This window comes from Pogona vitticeps, chromosome 6 (genome assembly GCF_051106095.1).
Source record: "Pogona vitticeps strain Pit_001003342236 chromosome 6, PviZW2.1, whole genome shotgun sequence".
Classification (NCBI taxonomy): domain Eukaryota; kingdom Metazoa; phylum Chordata; class Lepidosauria; order Squamata; family Agamidae; genus Pogona; species Pogona vitticeps.
In genome coordinates this window covers 118,131,118-118,153,335 of record NC_135788.1, presented here as the reverse complement: position 1 = coordinate 118,153,335, position 22,218 = coordinate 118,131,118, and the positions used below count along the sequence as shown (strand labels likewise).

At 46.6% G+C, this 22,218-nt stretch overlaps 2 protein-coding genes across 3 annotated transcripts; both read left to right on the top strand.

Annotated features, from left to right (window-relative positions):
• Window positions 1-1,365: 1,365 nt before the first annotated feature.
• Window positions 1,366-7,816, top strand: PSMB5 (proteasome 20S subunit beta 5). Its single transcript, XM_020809748.3, has 3 exons — window positions 1,366-1,634; window positions 2,540-2,846; window positions 7,273-7,816. Exons 1-3 carry the CDS (start codon window positions 1,401-1,403, stop codon window positions 7,569-7,571), a joined length of 840 nt encoding a protein of 279 aa, XP_020665407.3. The 5' UTR covers window positions 1,366-1,400; the 3' UTR covers window positions 7,572-7,816.
• Window positions 7,817-8,580: 764 nt separating this feature from the next.
• Window positions 8,581-22,021, top strand: C6H14orf93 (chromosome 6 C14orf93 homolog). 2 transcript variants are annotated; one of them, XM_078378292.1, is made up of 7 exons: window positions 9,057-9,139; window positions 12,860-13,475; window positions 14,383-14,649; window positions 14,832-14,893; window positions 16,710-16,813; window positions 17,153-17,265; window positions 20,881-22,021. In XM_078378292.1, the coding sequence occupies exons 2-7, from the start codon at window positions 12,954-12,956 to the stop codon at window positions 21,280-21,282; spliced, it is 1,470 nt and encodes a 489-aa protein (XP_078234418.1). In that variant the 5' UTR covers window positions 9,057-9,139; window positions 12,860-12,953; the 3' UTR covers window positions 21,283-22,021. The 2 variants fall into 2 exon arrangements, with proteins under 2 accessions (XP_078234419.1, XP_078234418.1); XM_078378293.1 differs by lacking the exon at window positions 12,860-13,475 and having other exon boundaries at window positions 8,581-9,163.
• The last annotated feature ends 197 nt before the right edge of the window (window positions 22,022-22,218 follow it).

Below are 22,218 nucleotides of genomic sequence, written 5' to 3'. Positions count from 1 at the left end.
GCGTCCTTTTGGCTTTGGCCCAACCACTTCATTACCTCTGGAGCTACTTGTCCTTGTCCTCCGTTCTTCCTCAGTAATGTGTTGGACACCTTCCGACCTGAGGGTCCCATCTTCTAGCATCGTATCTTTTAGCCTTTTGTTTCTGTCCATGGAGTTTTCTTGGCAAAGATACTGGAGTGGCTTGCCAGTTCCTGCTCCAGGTGAATCACATTTTAGTCAGAACTCTCCACTATGACCTGTTTGTTTTGGGTGTCCCTGCACGGCATAGCCCACAGCTTCTCTGAATTACTCAATCCCCTTCACCGACAAGGCAGCAATCCATGAAGGGGCAAGCTGGTAGAGCTTCACAAAGGGGAGCTGAAGGAGGACTCAGCTGCCAGGAACCATGGATCCAAGGCCAGCATCTTGCCCTTATAAGACTAGGCATAGGAAGAAAACACTAGGCGCCTCACTGAAGTTGGGGTGCTGCTGGATCCTCTGAACAGCAGAAGGGAGTCTAAGTAGCACCTGGAAATGTTACTTCTTTGCAGAATCTCTCAGCCAGCACAGACTCATAGCCATGCTGGCTGGAGGATTCTGGGAGTGGTAATCTGAAATTTCAAGTTGGCTCACTATCTTTGTGTATCTCCCACGAAATGTCTTTCATTGCTGCCGAGTGATGGCAGAAAGGGGAGCTGGGATAGGGAGTCAGGTCAGGCAAAAGGGGGCAATGTGCACAGGCTGCTTCCAGAGCAGTATGAGGATGCATACCATTGCCGGGAAACAACCGTTTGCTGATTGCGTCAGGACGTAGATGTAGGGCACCGCTAACAAGTCTGATTGGCTTTTGTGCAATTACTGTTGAAAATATGTATGTGTCTATTGTTAGGTCAGAATTTGCTGTTCATTTCGCCATTGTCATGAGGCAGTGAGTTCCACAGAGCAAAAACCTCAGCCAAGTCAGCATGATGTAACAAAACTTTGTTCTGTTGTATCTTTAGTCTCATTTACTTGACTGGTTTCTGTGATTGTTAAGAAAGATAATAACTCATTACGTTCTTTTCCCTGCCCTTTCCGTACAAGAAACATTTATAGCGATGAATATATTTTCCTTCCTATCCACTGAAAGGGTATTTTTGGACCAACAGGTCTTTCAAGTCCAGCGTTGCCCTTACCCAAGATGGCGCCCACCGTTTTACCACACCCAGAGACAATGGAGCGCTCCCTTATCAATCATGGCGACAAGAACTTCGGAAAGGCGGATTCGCAAAAGAAAACGAGGCCGCCTCAAAATGGCGTCTGTCGCGCATTTACGTATACGCGCCGCGGTTGTTTGCCCTCACTCAACATGGCGGCCAGAATCTATATAGGAGCTGGACCATGACGCTTTCCTGAGTCACGGTGACAAACCCTTACCCAAAATGGCGCTGGCCAGTCTGCTGGAGCCTCAGCAGCTCGTGAATGAGTCTGGGTATTTCGGTTGGGGGGCCGGTAGCGAGTTTCGGCTCCCGGCGCTCGGCCCTTGCGGCGGAGGGGCGAAGGCGGCGGGGATGCCGCTGGCTTTGGCCGCCCCTTCTCCCTGCCTGAGCCAGGGCGCCGAGGCGAAGAAGCCCGACATTGAGCTCCAGCATGGCACCACTACTTTGGCCTTCAAGGTGGGCGGACGGGAGGGTGCCTATTCTGCGGAGGGGGGCAGGAAGGGGGTAGACTTGAGGGGCGCTGGAGGCTTTGCGGCTCGGAGCGGGCCGTTTCTGGGGGCGCCGAAGGAATTTGGGATGCGATCTAGGCCTGCCAACCGGCCGATCCAGATCGAGGGGGAAGGGAGGGTTAGGTGGCGTGGAAAGGATGGAGGATAGTCTGGAGAAGGGGGAGTTTAGATTTATCAGCCAAACAGGCATGGCAACTTTTCCTGATGCTCGAGTAGGTTTGGAAGGATATGAGCAGCACTTTGGGAAAATTATATATATATATTTTACTACAGAATATCTACCTGGCTAAGAGAGAGAGTCTGGGAGTTGTAGCTGAAAAAAAAAAACCCAAATTGTCCAGTTTTTGCGTTTGGGTGGAGTGTGTCTGGGAAGCACAGAGCTTCACTTGGGGCAATTGACTGGAAGGTATGAAAAGGACAAGCTTTGGGTAAATTGAGAAGGTAAACAATTTATGGGTCCTAATCAAGTGCTAGCAGTTATGGTGGCGGTTGTGTAACTTGAAGGAGTCATTTGATCACCTGAGTTCTTAGGAAGAGCGTTGAAACTAACTTTCTTCCAGTTCCGCCCCTTTGTGGGCTCCTTAGGGGCCAAGTTTCACAAACCTTGGTGCACTTTGAGGTAGGTTACCTTGGCGGAAGAGAGAGAGAAGCAGGCTGTTTTGGCATCTGCTTTGTTAAATTGTTTTCCTGTCTTAGAATCGTATCTTAGCACCTGGATCAGTTGAGAGGAACTCCCGTGAGGTGGCACCTGTTGTGAGCAGAGGCAGTGGTGGTTTGGCTTACAACACTCCCTATTGTGGGCGATTCCTGATCTCAGTGTTTCTTTGCTTCTTCTTCTTTTCCCCCCTCCAGTTTGAGCATGGTGTGATTGTAGCTGTCGATTCGCGGGCAACGGCAGGCGTTTACATCGCTTCACAGACGGTCAAGAAGGTCATTGAAATCAACCCTTACCTGCTGGGCACCATGGCTGGTGGTGCAGCCGACTGCAGCTTCTGGGAGCGTCTGCTGGCAAGACAGTGTCGCATCTATGAACTCCGCAACAAGGAGAGGATCTCGGTGGCTGCTGCCTCCAAGCTCTTGGCCAACATGGTGTATCAGTATAAGGGCATGGGACTCTCCATGGGTACCATGATCTGTGGCTGGGACAAGCGAGGGCCAGGTGAGGATGCCTCGTGTTTTCCCAAGGGCTTTCAGAAGGCGTAGCTCCCCTGTCTGTCATGCCAACCCAATAGATCCTCACCAGATTTAAGCTCTGCATATTTTTAGATGTTACTCTACCTGATCTCTGAACAGTACTAGTCAGCTTCTAAAATGTTGGTAGCTTAACAGTGAATGTCAGCCTTCCAACTTAGACTTTGTCATCAAACAAAAAAACAGTATCTCTAAACAACAATGGAGCAGCCGGCTGAAATATTAAATAGAGACTGATTAAAAGAGCAAATTGATTTCCTTTAAAGGAAGGCCTTTGCCAGCTTTCAGAAAATTAGTAATACTACAAGTGAGAAGGATCCTGGAATTGTTGTAGATCGCAATATGAATATGAGCCAATAGTGCAATGTGGTTGGAAAAAAAGGTGCATGCTATTTTAGGATGCATTAACAGAAGTATAGTCTCCAAAATCCGTGAGGTACTAATTCCCCCTCTATTCAGCACTGGTCAGGCCTTATCTAGAGCACTGTGTCATAAAGACACTGTACCTTAAGAAGGGTAAGTTCAGAGGAGGGCAACAAGGATGATCAGGAGATTGGAAGCCAAGTCCTAGGAGGAAAGACTGAAAGAACTGGGCATGTTTAGCCTTGAGAAAAGAAGACTGAGGGGAGACAGGGTAGCAATTTTCAAATACTGAAAAGGCAGTCATACAAAGAAGGGGCTGGGCCTGTTCTCCATCATCCCAGATTGCAGGACATGTCATAATGGGCTCAAGCGACAGGAAGCCAGATTTAGACTGAATATCAGGAAAAACTTTGTAACTGTTAGAGTTAAGAAAATGGAGCCAATTGCCTTGGGAGGTGATGAGCGCTCCAGCAATAGTGGCATTCCAGAGAAATTTGGATGCCCATCTGTTGAGATCTGCATTGATTTGGATTCCTGCCTTGAGCGGTTGAACTTGATGGCCTTATAGGCCCCCTTCCAACTCAATTACTATTTGATTAATGATGCAAGGTGACATACCTGCCTTGAAAAGCAGTTTAAGAGCCTAGGCACAACTTGCTTTGATGCCTTAGCATTGTCTTGACAGCACTCAAATCCTTGGCATAATTTTTACACGTGCTTATTGTGGGAAATATTCTGCAGGTGATGATAAACTGTTCCATAAAAATCATGGTTGCACGTCATTTTCTTGCCTGGCAGTGAGGAGTCCTATGGGGACTCACTATCCCTTCCTACCTTCTGTCTTTGTTTGAGATTCCCTTTCCAGAAACCTGCAGCTGTGCAGTTAAATTTCTCCTTCCAGTCACACAGACCCCAGGTCATGTAAAATATTCTAAGATTCCCTGGTTTTGTAAAACTGAATTCTGTTTTCTGGGGTCACATTTCAACCCTGGGAAATGAGCATACTTGGCTTCCAAATTCTGCCACCAGGCCTGTGCTTCTGTGACTGTATTTGATTCCTGGTCTTTTCCCACTTGCTTTTACTGCAAAGTAATTTCTTACAATAGGGCCTGTGGTATGTGAATCCACCTCTCTTTAATACATTTTTGTTGATTGATTATCCACAAACGCTGGTCTGAATGGGGTTTTGTTGTTTTCTTAGAAACACTGGCTTGTACAAACCGTGGCTTGTTGTGATATCTGAACCTCAGTTGTCCCTGGTTTGTTTCCAGGATGGCCTGTCCTTGGCTTGTTTTCTTGTCTGTTCACCTAAAAACAGACTGAGAACTGAGAAAGGGGTAAGAGAGGAACAAGAAAGGGAGAAGATAAGTCTTTCATCTCGTTCTCTGTTCTGCAATTCTTGGCTGAAGCACAACCCATATTTAACACAAGCCATGGCTTATTGTGATGTGTAAACCTGCCCAGTATCCACTTGTTTTCTCTATAACTTGCATCCCTCCTCGATAAAACTTAGTGTCACAAGTCTATGTACCAATAAGGATGATGTTTATTTTCTAGAACATATAAAGCTTTCTTCCACCATGAAACTCATGGCAATGACAATAAAGTTCCTGGGGGGGGGGGGGGAGGACTCCTGTGCAGGCCCTGAGCAGACCAAGAGCTTCTTAGCTCCTGCTATAGATTGCTGCCTGATATAATTTAGACCAGAGGTTCCCAACTTCAGGTAATCCAGGTATTCTTGGTACTGCAACTCCCAGAAATCCTAGCCAGCACAGCTAGTCTTGAAGGCTTCTGGGAATTGCAGTCCAAGAATAACTGCATTACCCAAAGGTGGGAACTACTGATTTAGACTATGTCCTTGTTGTGCAGAGGATGTTTCTAGAAGTAAATGAGGCAGTGCTTCTAAACATGTGATGATAATTACCACTTCTGCTTTGGCACAACAGCTGCCATGCCTACCTATGCTGATTCTGCTAGCTTCTCTGATCTAGTATTGATCAGTAGGAGAAGAAACATTCTCTATATGGGTGCCCCCTGGTTGGCTATCTAGAAGGGTTTTGGTCATTCTGCTACACGAGATCAAGGGTGGGCAACCTGCCGAGGCCTGGAGGGAGCACATGCTTATTCCTGGACCTCGGAGGGTTGCGTCTTCTCCCCAATACCCCCACCCATTTGTCTTACAAAAACAAGGATTTGTAACTGAAAAAGGTCTCTAGCTTCTAGTGTGCTTTTTTAAACAATTAGGGTGTTGATTGAGTTCTCAAAGCATGGCAGAAACCACTCGCTGTACCCCTTAGGAGCAAAGGGAATTTTTGACACCTCCCCATTTTAAAGAACGGTGAGGAGCACATACAAATCCCTGGAGTGTTTCATGCAGACTGGAAGAAACATGTTGGCCACCTCTGCTAATAGTCATTATGTTGCACTTAGGCCCTGTTCACACATTATAGCGTGAAACTGTGTAGGATTTTTAAGTGTGGCAGTGATCTAGGGCCATCACCTCCCCCAATCTTACTCCCAGAAATTATTCAGATCTTTGCAGATCTGGCAAATGCCACTCATGTGATTGGCAACTGTGTCACTGAGTGAACATGCTCTCATGTATCTCTGCAGACTCCCTTGCTGAATGTGTGAAAGTCGGGGCGATGTCCACGGACGAAGGAACTTGGTGCATAGGACTTTTCTGCTCCCTATCTTGCTGAAAGCCCTGAAGGTCTCAGGCCTCAATAGGCACTTCTTCAGTGGTTAATGCGACCAGTCCTTCCCACAGTTTCTGTTGCATAACAGATCATTGGGTTGGTTATCTGAGGAAGATGCCATAGAATTTGCATTCTGTTGCAGAGGATTATTGCACCGTCTTAAATACCCAAACCATGGACTGTATTTAAGAGACTTTGCATCTAGCTGAATGCGTTTTGAGACTTGGGATATAGAGCTGATGCATCTTCTTGTTTACCTTTATTCCTCTTGACATTACTATCTTCTTCCACCCTCTTCAGCACGCCTGTCCTTTTATTTCTTCAAACTGTATTCTCAACGCCCGCCCTCCTCTCCTTGAATTCCAGATCTCATACATTATATATGCAGTATAATCTCTCCCCCTCTTCCTCTAAATCTGAGCCTCTGATTTCAGAAATCCATATTTGCTGTCTCTTTTAACATTTCCCAAGTGTTTCTCTCTCTCTCTCCCCCCCTTCTGCTGTTGTCCCTTGAGCTCTTAAAAGCAAGCTCTCTTGAATACCTTTTTTGCCTTTGTATAGGATTTCAAGATTTGGAGCTGTGTGCCGCGGCTATTTTTGTAGAAAGAAAAACGTTCATTGTTCTGATGGTTATGGTGTGTGAGCATGATAGAAGGGCAGAAGGCCAGAAAACTGTGATTATGGAGGATCAGTCCCCTTGGGTTCTGTCAACCGTTCTGGAAGATTGATTGCTTCAGGGACAAAGACACCTGGACCTCTTTCCAAATTCAAGCTAGGATTTGGTACAATCTGTGTAACCGAAGCTCTGTCGAAACAAGCCCCAGCAGTCCCAGATGCCAGATTCCCTGCTATTGCTGGAAATTCATATATTGAGGCACTTCTGCCGTATTGGAATTGTGTTGAGAAAGTCGTGCTTAGAGTAGACCATTAGGTGACACTCAGTGGATGTGAATGTATCTTATAGGGCCACCTATTCAAAGGTGTGGTGTGATACAATGCTGGACAGCTCAGTGAGTTGGGCATCTGAAGTCAGAGGCTGGGAATTTGATTTCCCACCGGACCTCCTGGGAAAAGAGCCAGCCTAAGTGGCCTTGGGCAAGCGCCACAGCCCCAGGGTGCCCCCCACAAAGAAGGGGATCGCAAACCACTTCTGAGTCCTCTCTAACTAGAAAACCCTGAAAATGGTTGCCATAAGTCAGAACTGACTTGATAGCATGAAGTATCGTAGTGGTAGAAATATCCTGACCCTGTTTCTTCTCAGTTGGGAAGGGTGAAGGGCAAAAATTGTTATTATTGGAACAATTCCCAGTAACTCAAAAACTTCTCTTTCAGGCCTCTACTATGTAGACAGTGAAGGAAATCGCATCTCGGGCACAGTTTTCTCTGTGGGCTCCGGTTCTGTCTACGCCTATGGGGTAATGGACCGTGGGTACTCCCATAATCTCTCCGTGGAGGAAGCCTACGATCTGGCCCGCCGTGCCATCTACCAAGCAACCTACCGTGATGCCTACTCAGGGGGCACTGTCAACCTTTACCACGTGCGCCAAGATGGCTGGATCCGTGTCTCCAGTGATGATGTCTCCAAGCTGCATGAAATGTTCCGTGACAAACCCATAGAGACAGTGGCTTAACTGGATGGATTTTGGGGTGGGGTGGGGAAGGGCAGCCTTGAACTTGAGTCTTATCGGTCTGACTAGAGGTCACGGAAATCTAAAGAGATGGGATTGTAGGTCAGCCGTAAGGCAGATGGAGAAGGCTTGACCAGTACGACGGTGGAAGGGTTGGCCCGCAGGAGTGAGGGGATATCTGTCTCGTGCCCGTGATTCATGTAATAAAAAAAATGTTTTGGTTCTGAATTAAACTTCTACTCTCTGAACAGTTCTGTGTCCTCGGTTGAAGAAGCAGAGTGAGCCAGAGAAATCTTGGCTGATGCATTATCATCAGAGGTGTACTGTTGGCTTTGGACCCTTGCCAAGAGAGACGGACCCTGGAGAGGAAAACACACTGGCAGGCTGTGTGGGTGTGAATGATTGGGCATAGGAGCTTGGGAGATAAATGTCTCTTGAAAGTTTGTTTCCAAAAAAGAAGCAGCAGAAGGTCAGCTATTCCCACAGGCTCCAGAGTGAACACATCTGTGGTAATGAAGGATGAGGGGCGGGGGGTTGGGTTTGGTCAAATGATTCGTGAATGGTTTCTTCCTCTCTCTGACAAATGTCACTTTTCTGGATAGCCTCTTCTCCATCTCCTCTCAACACACGTTTAATAAGACAAATAGTTTGACAGGGCTTCCCTCTTGTGTTCACAAAAGTACTGTACATGCGGGTATTAACCCATTCTGGCCCCCTCACCGTGTGGACTTCTCCAAAGTACCATAGTTTTATGCACTGTTGCATTCTTTGATTCCCACCCAGCTGATGCAAAGACTATGTGTGCAGCGTATGGAACCTAATGTGAATGGAAAAGGTTATTGCAAGCTTCAGGGCAGCCGGAATGGAAGGAACCAGGCAGGCCAAGATGGAGGTGTTGTTTCATAGAAAGAAGGGCAATCCTGGATAAGTGCATTTTCTTCCCTCTGATCTGTCCTCTGTGCTTAGTAATGCGGGTGGCAGGGGTAATGGAAAGAAATTTTTTAAAGGGTGGGATTAAATGTGTAGAGATGCCCCATCCCCAGCCATGAAGGAAAGGGAAAGTTTGCCAGAAAAAAACAACAGAAACAGGGCAAAAAGGGGAAAGCTTTGTGTTCACATATACGCATGGCACAAACCTTTAGTGTGTATGAACCACGTTGGGTGGAAATCGCACCAGAAGGAATGGAAAGGTTAGGAGGTTTGCGTGAAGCATCTAGAAAAACAGGAGAAACAAAAATCATGAATGTTTAAGCAAAGGGTGACCAGGATCAATGGATGGATGGACTGGAGCTGTGGCAGGGAGAGAAGGAATATACCAAGCGGCCTGATTGTACATGTCTAGGAGGGAGGAAAACAGGCAGTGCCCAGCTGCTCTCTCCGTGTCCCCTGCTGGGGCCCTGCTCAGGAATGCGTGTGCAGCTTTGGTGTGTGTTTGTGTGCGTGCAGGAGATTGGCCAATCAGGGCAGAAGGGGGGGAGCACGGGGGGGGGGGAGGTGTGGCGGCTGGCAGCAGGGTGCACATCCTCCCCTTTTTGCACACACACGAATACAAAGAACTGCACGACCTTCCAGTATCCTTTTCCCAAGGATGTGGGGTAGGGGAGTGGGGATGGCATGGAGGGTGTAGGGGTGGTGGTGGGGAGCTGGGAAAGACAAAAAGGAGGGGTTGGAAGGACCCCAAGCGTCCCTGGTTTATTTGGCCTTGCCAGGGAAATATACCGACAGGTTGGAGGGTGGTACGTGACAGAACGAGGGAGGGAAGAAGCAGGAGAGTGGGACGTACTTGACAGGAAAGATGTATGCACATGCCGGCTTGAAGTGGCGATGTGGGTTTGTGCGCATGGCGATAGTGAGGGGAGAAAGGCACAGAGAGGTGTACATGCTGCAAGTGTGCAAAGGTGTGGGGCATTTGGAGCCCTCCAGATCCCACTGATGGAGCTGCTCCTCCGAACATTTGAATTGTTCCACGGGGCTTTTATGAAGCGGGAGAAAACCGCCTTGTGTTTTACTGGGCCAGGAAACGAAGATTCTAATCAGAATTAGCGGTGGCGGCGAATAATAATTGGGAGTCATTCCAGGTTGCTTATTCTGGTGTGAAATGATGCGATGATCTCTTTGTGATGGTATGAAGGTGGACAGGCTGTTTGGAGGAAAACGTGCAAAAAAAAAATATGAGCAAGGAGTTGAGGGTATGAATATGTCAATTAGGCGTACACAGGGTGTGTTGACATGCCGAGGCTTGTAGAGGTGTAGTGTGAGGATTTGCGTGGGACGTTTAATCAAGTGTACCGCCTCTTGTCTCCATTTAATCTTGCTTTTGTTTGTACAAGACGATGGCAGAGACTTACAGGGGCTTACTTGATATCATGTGGGGTGGCATCTGCATTAATACGCATTAATCATTCTTTTGTTCACATAACCAGGAGGGCTAAAACAAAAAAGCCTCAGAATGGTGGGTTTCTTTTGCCCCGCTTTTCTCATCTGTCTTAGTAAGCAGAAGTGAGTAGGAATGATAGTAGCCAATCTGGATATAAGTTAGCCCAGCCATAAAGAAAGCTATTAGAAGCCCAGATCACTTAAAGGGTAATAAGACTTGCATAGCCATGGTGTGCAGACCTTTGGACTAATAAACTGGAAGATCTGTAATATTGGGGCTGTGGGGTCTAGTATAAGGCATTTCAGAAACAAGGGGAGGCCTGTAATTTATTTATTTTTTTGAAGCACAATAGCTGAATGATAAATGAACAATTTTAAGAAAAGCAATAAATGAATGTGGGTTGCTGAGTTTCAGAAGAATAGCTGAGTTTTGTTGCAGCAAAACCATCAGGGGGTTGCGGCATCTTAAAGGCAAACACATTTATCACGAGATCCGCTCTGTTCCATTCAAGGCCATTTTGTCACGTTGCAAGAGGTGTTATCCGTGTACACGCGTTTCCTGGTACCTGAAATTCTGGGTAACCCTTGGCACTGCCGGCGTGTAATGAAGCGGACTGAACCAGTCCACCCTACTTTGTGCCATTTTTGTTGTAGTTGCCTTTTTTTTTTTTTAATTGTTTTGTCCTGATCAGGATGGCAGACTCACATCGCAGCGACCTCTTCTAAAACTACAAGCTGGTGTCCTCCCAAGACCGTTGTGAAGGCCTTTAGGTTTCACAAAGATGTTTTTTTTTAGGGGGCAAATTCGTGTGGGGAAATTGTAGCCAAAGGCAAGGCGCTATCCTTTTGAAGATGGACTTGACACCTTTAGTAGTCTCTGAAAATAAGGGGCGGGATGTGTTCTGAGGACCCTGGTCTTGTCTGAATGACCTTCAGCTAAGGGCAGCCATTGGCCTTGGGGGGCGTCTTGGGGTGACCTTGGCCCTGGTCAGCCATTTTGAAGCATCCTGACAGAACTTCTCCTGGAGGGCAACGTGGGTTTTTTTTTTTTTTTTTGAATTATTAGGGTGATGTGCTAATGGTTGAAATTTCACCAGCGTTTTATAATTATTTCAGAGGTTTTTTTTTTTAATTATTTATTTTTTAAAAACACGATTTGGTCATGACATTCTGTCCAGATAGCCACTTGGGGGGGGGGGACTTATTCTGTTTGAACCGGCGGAGGCCTTCATATCATGGACTGTCTTTAGAGGCGAGGTCGTGAAAAGGAAAAAACCTTTTCGCCTCGCCTGCTCGGCAAAGGCGGCCATGAAAAAGCTCCCGGCCTCACAGAACTCCTCAAAGAGCCCCCTTCTCCGCCTGGGTTCTTTTTTCCCCCTCCCTTTCGCCTCATCCTCGGGCGGGGCGGGAGGGCGAAGGCTCCACAGCGGGCGACCAATCGGCTGCCCCCTGCCCCTCGACGTGAGCCAATCGGAGAAAAGAGGCGCGGAGCGGGGGGAGCCCGGCTCGCTTCGTACACGGCTCGCCTCTGCCTGGCTCGCCTGCGCTGCACACGCCGGTTGCGGCGCGCAGGATTCGAATCCGTCGCCGCTCCCGCCCAGAGCGCGAGGCGAGCCAATCCCGGGCGTATTTCCCGCCCTGGGCGCGCGGGATTTAAATGATGCAAAAGCAAGACGTGCCTTTCCCTTCCTTTGCAACCAAAGAGGGAGGGAGGGAAGCAAGGCGTCTCTAATAAATGCCAAGGAGAGCGGATTGCAGGCACTCCCCTTCCTTGGGTAGCCTGCCTTTACTGCAGCCTCCGTCTCTACCACGACCAGGGCCAAGTGGTGGAGGGGCTAGAACAGCTTTGCTTCGGGGGATGCTGTTTGCGGAAGACGTGCTCTGCCAGACCCCAGCATGCATTTTTTTTTCAAAGCCAAACTTCTTTGCAAAGGTTCAGTTCCCTTGCGAGTTTCGACTTAGGGTGCAAAAAGCTTTGTTTTTTTTTTCAAGGATTCTCCTTCCACTGCAAATTTAAGCCAGCTTTCCAAAGCTGGAGCCACACTAGGCCAGAGCTGAGTTCACTCAAGAGACTAGTTCTAGCAAGAGAGTTTGAGGATGGTTGTTGTGGGTAGGAACTCTGTCCGTGCTCTGTTGCAGTTTGTTGGATGGCTGAGTATTCCTACTCCTGTCCTCTGGAGATGCCAGCCACAGAGACTGGCGAAACGTCAGGAAGAATAACCTTCAGAACACGGCCAAAGAGCCCGAAAAACCCACAACCACCATCAGATCCCGGCCGTGAAAGCCTTTGAGAATACAGAGTTTGAGGAACTGGAGAGGACCTCCAACGGGGTGCAAGCAAAGAAAAGGCACTACTGTATTCAATTCTGCCTTTGTTGATTTTTATCGCAGTGGGTCAGGACAAAGGTAGAAGCAGGGAAGCAGAGAGAGGCCTATGTTTCAGAGTTCGCACTCTGAAGGTAGCTCCAGCCGGTGGTAAAGCATGACGGGAGCTACGATCTATCTAACATCTGGAGGGTCAGGAGGTCTTCCTTCCTCACTTGGAGTCAGATTCGAAAGAGCCCAGCTGTGACTTGATACAGATTCGAGTGTACAGGGAGAGCAAGATACCGACAGGATGCTTGACCTTAAGCGGAGAGCGCGCATTTGATGTCAGAATGCATGCGAGTGGGTATCAAGTGAGTTGCCCTACTTCTGGCTTCAGCTTCCACATGAGTTGCAGAGGACTGGGACAGAATTATATACCCAGCAGGAGCCTAAATGGAAGAAACTGGGATGTTCAGAGAGAGAGAGAGACTTGTTCAGATCCTTCCTGACACAACTGCTCCCTAGAATATGGTACTGTATATAAAATAATAAAGGTTCACACACACACACACACTTTTATTTTCCTTAAAATCTTGTAACCTCTGCAGACATCTGCTTTTCTGCATTACCAGCTCCGGAGTTGGTCTTGCCTTCTCTTAAGACTATGGGCTTTTGAAAGCCCTCCTCAGTTCCTGCGCCATCATGTCGTTCAGTGCCACCATCTTGTTCTCGCCCCCCAAGGATGCAAAACGTTGCTGCTGTACCTGCAAACAAGAGCCGGGGACTCCGACGGCCGCCCCTCCGCCCCCGTCCCCGCCAGGCACCCCTATCACGGTGACCGGGACTGGGCTGGCGGTCCAGTCTTCGGACCAGCTCCTCCACGTCATCTACCAACGGGTGGAAAAGGCCGTCGGTCTCGCGGAGGTGGCCCTGAGCCTGGCTAAGGCGAACAACGAAGCCCTGAAGCGGCTGGAAGAGGAAATGGGAGCCTTGCGCCGGGGGGTACCTGCGGCCCTCAAAGGCAGCCCTCCGTGTGTCTCTGAGGAGTGTCAACAAAACCATGACTTGGAAGAGGACGAAGAGCCAGAGGCTGAAGGCCTCAGAAATGGCGTCCAGGTGGTCATTGAAGAGCTGAGGCAGCTGGGAGCCGCCACCGGGTCAGGACCACCCCCAGGACGCCTGAGTTTCTCGCCTGGGCTGCTGGAATCTGGAGGTCCTGGTGGGGTGTGTAGGTCAAGGATTTCTTGCCCCATCCCACCCCACACACTACAGACGGTCGCCGTGTCCCTCCGGTCAGGCACAGATGGCATCATGAATTTTTGATGGCCTCTCTCGCCTTCTCTGCCAAGAACCTGCTCCGGAGAGAGGCATTCTGGGAGTCGCGCCAAGCTCTCTTCTGCTGTGGTGCCCTGGGGTCGAGGGGGTACGGCGAGAGCAGAAGCGTGCCCGCCGGTGTAAGCGTGACACCGGAGTCCGCTCCGAGCGGCTTCTGGGCGTTAAGGGTATTGGCAGAGAGTGGGAGAAATCCTAGCGGGTCGTCCTCAAATGGTTTCAGGGACCATATACAAAGCTCCCTTTCAGCCTCTGGTGCTCTTTGAGGCAGGCAGAGAGAGAGAGAGAAAGGATTTAAAAACCAAATCCGTTGCCTAGCCGTTGGAGGTTTTACATTTGTGACACAGAACAATTTCATAAAAAAAACCAAGAACAACAAACCAGGATTTTCCACCTGCCTCTCCTTTTTGTAAAGGTACTTAGGACGGTTACAGCAACTTCATGAAAAGAGTAACCCAGCAGAGACAAAATGGAAGTCTCTGTGCAGAAAAAAAAGGGGGGGCTACTGGTTGAAGCAGAGCTGTAGGACTAAAAAGAGGGATTGTTTGTTTATTGAATGTATTTATATCCCGCCTTTCTCCTTAAAAAAAAAAAAGCCCAAGGCAACAAGAACCGCAGCATCTGGTCTCAATCATCATGATCAGAATCTTAGAACTGTAGAGCTGGAAGGGGCCCTGTGAGATCATCCAGTCCAGCCCTTGTCAAGGAGACACACAGTGGGGGAATTGAACTCCCAAACTCGATGGCTCCACAGCCACGGAGCTACCCAGCAGTTACAAGTTTTTTATTCTCTCCTCAGGCATCAGAAGAATCCCAGACGGTAGATGACTCCATACAACCGGTTTACGCCACGCCTTCATCTCCTGCCCCCCAGATCCCTCCCCAGGCTGCTCTGCCATCCCTGGATGATCCCCTCTCCTGCCCAGAGGTCTCTCCGAACAGCACCACCCTGGAGGATTCTATACACGGGGAGCCCCGTTTCTCTTTGGGCTTTGCCAGCCTTCCTTGTCGGAGCCGAAGTAGTGGGCAGAAGAACGCCAGGCGCAAGAGGGACCTGGTCCTTTCAGTGAGTGGCCCTTGTATCCATTCCTTTCTTGCAGAGAACTTGGCATACAGCCAGTAAGCTCAGGCACTGCAAAGCTTGTTTTAATTAACTACCAAGGACAAGCTGCTCTGTCTTAATAGCTTGGCATTTGTAGAGTTACCCTCAAGCCTCATATCTTTATCTCGGTTCTTTTTCCCACCTAGAAACTGGTCCATAACGTTCACAACCACATCACCAACGATAAGAGGTTTGATGGTTCGGAGAGGTGAGTTTTCGTCGGCTTGGTCTGGAAAGAACTGGAAATACGGTTCTTCTCTACACTCTGCTGCAGTGGGTGGAGAAGCTGCATGGATCAAAACAGCCTTTTCTGTACAATCAATAATGGCACCAAATACCTTTCACATTCTTCCTAATATAAGCAGGAATAGCCTGCAATTTCAAGCTTCCCTATTCCTGATCATTAAGGCCTTGTGCGATGCAGTTCTATACAGTGGTGCCTCACTAGACAGTCACCTGGCATGACTTTTTTTTCACTAGACATTGACTTTTTGCGATCGCTATAGCGATTCGCAAAACAGTGATTCCTATGGGGGAATTTCGCTGAACAATGTTTGGTCCCTGCTTCGCAAACCGATTTTCACTAGACGATGATTTTGACAACTCCCTCCGCGCTCGCAAAACGGGTGTTTTTGGGACCTAAGCTTCGCAAGACAGCTATTTAAATAGCTGATCGGCGGTTCGCAAAGCGGCTTTCCTATGGCCGATCTTTGCTAGACAGCGACGATTCTTCCCCATTGGAACGCATTAAACAGGTTTCAATGCATTCCAATGGGGAAATGCTTTTCGCTAGACGATGATTTCGCTAAACAGCAGTTTCAGTGGAACGGATTATCATTGTCTAGCAAGGCACCACTGTACATAACACTTGCAATTCATTTTCCAAAATTAACTGTCTTAGTCCGTCTCAGCATGCGTTAAGAAAAACAAAACAAAAAGCCATCCTTTTTAAAATGAATAGACTTACTTCATTGTGAGCTTTAATGGACCACAGCCCTTTTGATACAAAGGCGTGGAATTGTAATCTGTGAAAGCTCACATAGAAATGGATCTGTTTGTTTTAAAGGTGCCACAAGGCGTTTTGCTTGGCTTTTTGCTATAGAGGCCAATATCATACTGGCAAGTGTAATTTGCCGGTGTGACATTTTGGTCGCACACAATTATTTATTCATCTACTGTATTTATTTATTTGCCTTCTATACCGCCCATCTGGCTGGCAGGCCACTCTGGGCAGTTTACAATAAAACAATAACACCAACATTTTTTTAAAAAAATCAGATATAATAGTTATATAATTAAGCCAAACTACAGCCTTCACAGGACTTGTTCCCAGGCACAGTTACAGAAAGTTACTTTTCTGGAAAACAGTTTCCCAAATCTTCCAGCTACCATAGTATTCCAGTAATTGTAATCCAAAAATAAAATACATTTTTGAAGCCCTCCTCTTTGAAAGATAAATTAGTGAAATACTCTTTTTAAAAGCTGGTATCTCCTAATGCTCTAAGCTAAAACTCAAGGTTAATTAAACTGGTGTTTTTGTCCAATGTTTTTGCCTTTGGCTCCGGCCATCCCTGAAATTTCCTTCCTGCTCTTCCCCCATTTCTTTTAAATATGTAAGTATGGGTGGAGTGATGATTAGAATCAGCACGAATAAATACAGAACCAAGTGGTGTTAGCTTCACGCAGAACAGTCGTCCGTTTGATTGAGGTTGCATTCAGAGGTCCTTACTTCAAAGTAAACAGGCACAAAAATGACTGCCAAGACTGCAATCATAAACACACTTCCTGGTTGGCAAATTCCATTTCAGATTCTGTATTGGGTTTTATTTCTAAATGAATGTACTTAGTCTGAATGGCAATATTTGTGTTATCCCAAATGGGGAAATCCGGTCTAGTCTTCTTCCATTCCCTTGTTTCACTCAGCCTAAAATTTTGTCAGAGAGAAGGTCTCACTTGCAGAAGATGCCAGGTGTATGGAGATGTTCCCATGTTCACCCTTTGCCCCTTAATTCCCTCTCTTGTAGCATCAAGTCTTCGTGGAATATCTCCGTAGTGAAATTCTTGCTGGAAAAACTGAAACACGAATTGGTATCGAATCACCATAATTATACTGACAAGGAACTAAAAGGTAAGGAGGAGGTGGATAAAAAATGCTGTGCCTTTTCTTTTCTTTTCTATTGCTGGAACATAGCCAGGACAGAAGCCTTTCTCTCCTTCATCCATAATCCTTTTTTCAAAAGGCAGCTTTGCGTTTGATTGAAAATGAAACAAAAATAATTATTTTGGGGATGGTTTCTTCCCTCTCCCTCCCAGTATTGAAAATAACCATATCTCTTTAGTATGTTCTCTCTTGATGATATCTGAAATGTTGGTTGTTTATATACACACACAAATGTAATATCCTCTGGGCCTGGTTTCTGTTTCCCAAGCTTGTGATCCTCACTCATCTACTTTTTCCCCCCGATAGGTGCTTGCGTGGCCTACTTTTTGACCAAACGCCGAGAGTATCGTAATTCCCTCAACCCTTTCAAAGGACTGAAGGAGAAGGAGGAGAAGAAACTTCGTAGTAGACGCTATCGAGTAAGGCACGACTTGAGAACAAGGTAGAGATGGGCATGAAGTGCTGGTTTGGCTGTTCGTGGTGGTTTGTTCAGCGGCCAAGCGGGTTCAGCTGCTTACCGCCTATTACAGAGGTAAGCATCCCCGGCTTCCCTGCCCCGCCTCCTCTGGATGCTGTTTTTGAGTAGGTGCTAGTTAGAGGAGGCGGGGCAGGGAGGTGCTAGCTAGAGGAGGCAGGGCAGAAGAAACGAACCGGCGCGAACTGCAACACTGGTGCTTCATACCCATCTCTACCGAGGAGCACCTCTCTGCATTTATTATTTGAAGAGGACCACAGTATGATAACACCAAACAAGCAAGCAAGCAAGCAAACAAACAAAAACCACCCCACTACCATAATTATTCATTGGTTTCATTTCGGGTCATTTGTAAAGGAACAAAACATTTAAACATCACCCTGAAAAGGAAAAGGTATCATTAGTTTCCCTTTCAAAGAAACAAGTCTCTTAAACAGATAAAGTCATCGGTGGCTGCAGTGAAACTTATTATAAGATGTTATGCTACCTTGACAGGCAGGCTTTTGCTGCTGAAATTACAAATGCTATGAAATGTGTAAAAACTCAAACCATTACAAATATATTCTGTCCGTTTTTTTACATAAAGTATAGCCTGCATTCAATTTAGCAGGAACCCCTCTGTTTTTCAGTAGCTCAAATCCTGTTCCATAAGTTACATCGCATAAGGATGATGATGTCATTGTCTGCAGTAATTTTTCTTTTTGGAAATAAAATATTTCTGATTCCCCCTCCCTCCTTCCCCAAGGTCCTAAGTCCCTCTTGGAATTCCTTTTATCACAACCTATGGAACAGGATTTTATCCATAATGTAATGTGTACCTGTCTTATTTTTTTCATTTTTATAACGTTTTTCATTTGACTGCTTGCACTTCGTTTTAACTACGTTTTTTTCTGTGTATACTTTTCATTCTCAAAATGAAAGCAGGGATCACCCCGTTGATGGGTGTAAATATATTCCAAGGAAGAGGGTGCAAGACAGTGAGATTTTATTTTGGTGAATTTGAACCCATTTCTGTAATAGATACTGTTACTGTAATTTAGGGATGTTCGGGGGGGGGGGGAATTGTCCTTATTTTTAATTTAACAAAACTTTTAATTATGTTTCTTTATGTTTAACTTTAAAATATAAACTTTTTCTTTTTGATTAAAAGGAGTTAGATAATTGTAAAGAAGAGGTACAAAAGCGTGGTCTAAAAATGGAAGTGTTATGTCCAAAGATTTAGGAAACAGTGGGTGCAGTGTTATTCCATTTGTGTAGTATGATCTTAAAAGAGCTAATGTGGTTAGCAAACAGAATGCTGGACTAGGACTTAGGAGACCTGGGTTCAAGCCACCAATCAGCCGTGGAAATTCACTGGTGGGTGGGGGTGACACTGGTGAAACCATTTTTTAAACATCTCACCCTACTAAGGCTAACGTAAATCAGAATCAGCTTGATGGCATGTAATGCAGATAATAAGGTATGATCCTACTCAAGCGTACCCAGAAATAGATTTTACTGTTCTGTTTGTACTATAAGAGTGGAATTTTATACACCATTGGTTTCCAACCTTGGATAATCCAGATGTTCTTGTACCGCCATTCCCAGAAGCCTTCACCACCAGCTGTGCTGGCTGGGCTTTATAGAAATTGCAGTCCATGAACATCTGGGTTACCTAAGGCTGGGAATAGAGATGGGCATACCCATTGACTTGGGAGTAAGTCCCATTGAGATGAATCCAGTTATGCTTCCAATAGAATCACTGAAAGGAGTGAGATTTAACTCAGTCATGCCTGGCATGAGTCGCTGATTTCAAAGGACCAATTCTGAGGCTGGGCTGCAGTGATTTCCCTGCAGATGGAAGGGTTGATTCGAGGGAGATTGCTCCTGTTAAAACGACCCTTTTCAGTGCAATGAGGTACCTGCCTTTCCAGAAATCTGATTGCACCCTAAGTATGAGTAAACAAACGTGTTTGTGGCACCTTTAAAACTAACAGATTAATTTTAGTCTGATTTTTTTCACGGATTAGGAGCCACTCTCTCAAGAAGTACATTGTTATCCTTGAAAGCTCACATTTGAAACACATTTGTTTGTCTTAAGGCATCAGAATATTTTAACTTCTCTTCAGTGTTTAAGGTAGAAAAATATATTTTAAAAGACTTTAGTGAAATCTGCTTTATAGAAGGTCCCTGCATGTGAAAATGTCCAAATACTACAGTCTCGTTAAGATTTGGAAGTACCGTAAGTTCCATTGAACAGGGTGAAGTTAACTTCAGAGTAAATACACATAGCGTTGGACAGCAAGAGGGGGGAAAATGGAGTCAAGGGTCTGTAGATCAAGACTTGGTGAAGATGGTTAAAATAATCATAAACATTTTTCTTCTGATCAGCATTTCACCAGCTTGCCGGATCTTGTGCGTATCACTTGGAGGTGGCTCCCGCCAAATTTAGTCCGGCTTTACTGAAAACGGAAAAATCCTTTTTATAAAAATGAGAGAGTAATAAGACGATACTGGATCATTATGTCTGCATCCCACTTGTTTTGCAATCTCATTTATCAAAGCAGAGCTAGTCTTCCTTTAAAAGGAAAGAAAAATGAAGCCTGTCTCAAGCCGGAGCTGTGGTCTCTGAGACCTCCCCGGGAGTAGCACTAGGGAATCACCTTCGCAAAGAGGGGAGCTGAGATCCAGGTGGGAGCGGAGCAAATGAGCCATCAGCCTTTGGCTGCCAAGACATGTTTGCATTATAAACGGCCATCCATAGAACAGCATGTGCTGGCTTTCTGCTGGAGAGCTTATGCTTGAGCTCACCTGTCAGATAGCGGGGCAAGGGAGAGCTCTGATTTGCACACATTGCTGGAACAGGCTGCAGGTTTAAAGAGGCTGTCCTCTTTGGTGGGCTGTAGCTCCTGCAAGATCTGGCTGGGGATGATGGCAGTTGGGGGTCCAGCCATAGCTTGAGGGCGACGTTGGGCTCACCAGCTGTAATTCCTTCAGGCCCGAGTGAAGGCACAGTTCTGTAACCCTCCAACATTAGGGGTAGATAAAATGGCAAAATATGGGCCTGCCTGGGTATTGAGATTATCCGGGGAGGCCTTCCTCTCGGTCCCACCACCCACCTAGGTGTGCTTGGTAGGGGCATAGGACAGGGCCTTCTCTGTGGCTGCTCCCAGACTCTGGAACTCCCTCCCACTGGAGGCCGGCCTGGCCCCATCTTTGCTGCCCTTCCACAAGCAGGCAGCCTTTCCTTTCAATGATTGGTGATTTTTTTTTCAAAACGGAGCATTTTTATTCTGTTTTATCTGTTGTTCATATTATTCTTGTTGTGAGTTTTAACATGATACTTGTTTAATGCTTTTTAAAAAATATTGTACCGATTAATTATTTGGCTTTTAACTTTGTCTCTCTTAATTCTGCAAGCCGCCTTGAATCCTTTAATCAATGAGAAGTGTGGCGTATAAACATAAGGAAAAGGGAAGACAAAATAAGAGCATAAAGAATGCAAGGGGCTAATCATGGCAGGGGAGGAGGTGATATCACTAGAATGACTGATTAGGTTCTCTTTCATCTTACCCTTTAGCTTTTTGCAAACCGTTCCGGGATGGCGCGCTTGCTCGGTCCTGAAGAGCAACGCATATGGCAAAATGTGACGGAAGAGCTTATGTCCGACGAGGAGGACAGCCTGAGCGAGCCAGGGGTGTGGGTGGCACGCCCCCCACGCTTTCGAGCCGCTCCCCTCACTCAGCTCTGCTACCGGCTTGATGCCAACTCCAAGCATGGCACCAAAGCCAACCGGGTCTATGGGCCGCCTTCGGACCGCCTGCCCTCTGCCGAAGCTCAACTTCTGCCCCTGCATCTCTATAATCCCCATTTTCAAGAGGAAGAAGCCGGGGCCGCCACACCCTCTCACCCACCTAGCCACAAAAGCTTTTGTCCCGACCTCAGCTCTTTCGTTGAGATCAAAGTGGAAAAGGACGAGTAACTTTAAGATGGCTAACTTTGTTCCATCCTTATCGAAATAACGGAGAAGAAAGAAGACAGGGTCAAATGAGACACTGGCACCACCAGCTGAGCTTACGGCTTTCTTCAAGCTGAGTAAAAAAAGCATAATTGTCTGCTGTGCCCGAAATGGCTTTTATGGATTAACACACCTTTCCGCTCTACGGGGAGCCTCTTTTAGGTCATTACAGAAGGACTACGCGGGAAACGATAACCCTTCACTAAATAGCTGATCAGTACTTAACAGGATGACTGTATAAAATATGATGAGTGCACAATCCAAGACTAGATTCAGGCAAATTTGAAGCAAGGTAGGAATTCCTGACGGTGTTGAGGGTTGGTGGCATCACAAATGTAAGAGAACTTGTTTCCCATTGCACGGTAACTTTATTCCATCTACCAGTTCTTGGTCACAGAAGACAACAGCTAGCTGAGGGATGGCTAAAACTCTGGAGAATGCTCTGTGATTCAGGTTGAATGTTCTTGGAAGGAGAGAGTAACAGAATGTTGGGATCATTGTTGACGGTTTTAAAAGGCCAACATAAAACAATACTCGCAGAACTAATCCGATGTCTTTTGGGTGCATCTGCATAAAGAGGCAGGTGGGAAATTATGTGCTTTTGTTTTCTCTTGGAAGGGAAGAAAGAGAGAAGGAGATTGACTTGATGGAAAATGGGGCTGCACCTTAGTATGCATTAAATAGAACTACAGATTCCAAATCACGTGAGGGACTAGTCCGCCTCTATTCAGCACTTGTGAGGTCTCATCTAGATGACTGTCAAGTTCTGGATGCCACACCTTAAGAAAGATGCTACCAAATTGGAGCAAGTTTAGAGGAGGGCAACAAGGACAATCAAGGGACCAAGCCCTAGGAGGAAAGACGGAAAGAATTGCCCTTGTTTATCCTTGAGAAAAGAAG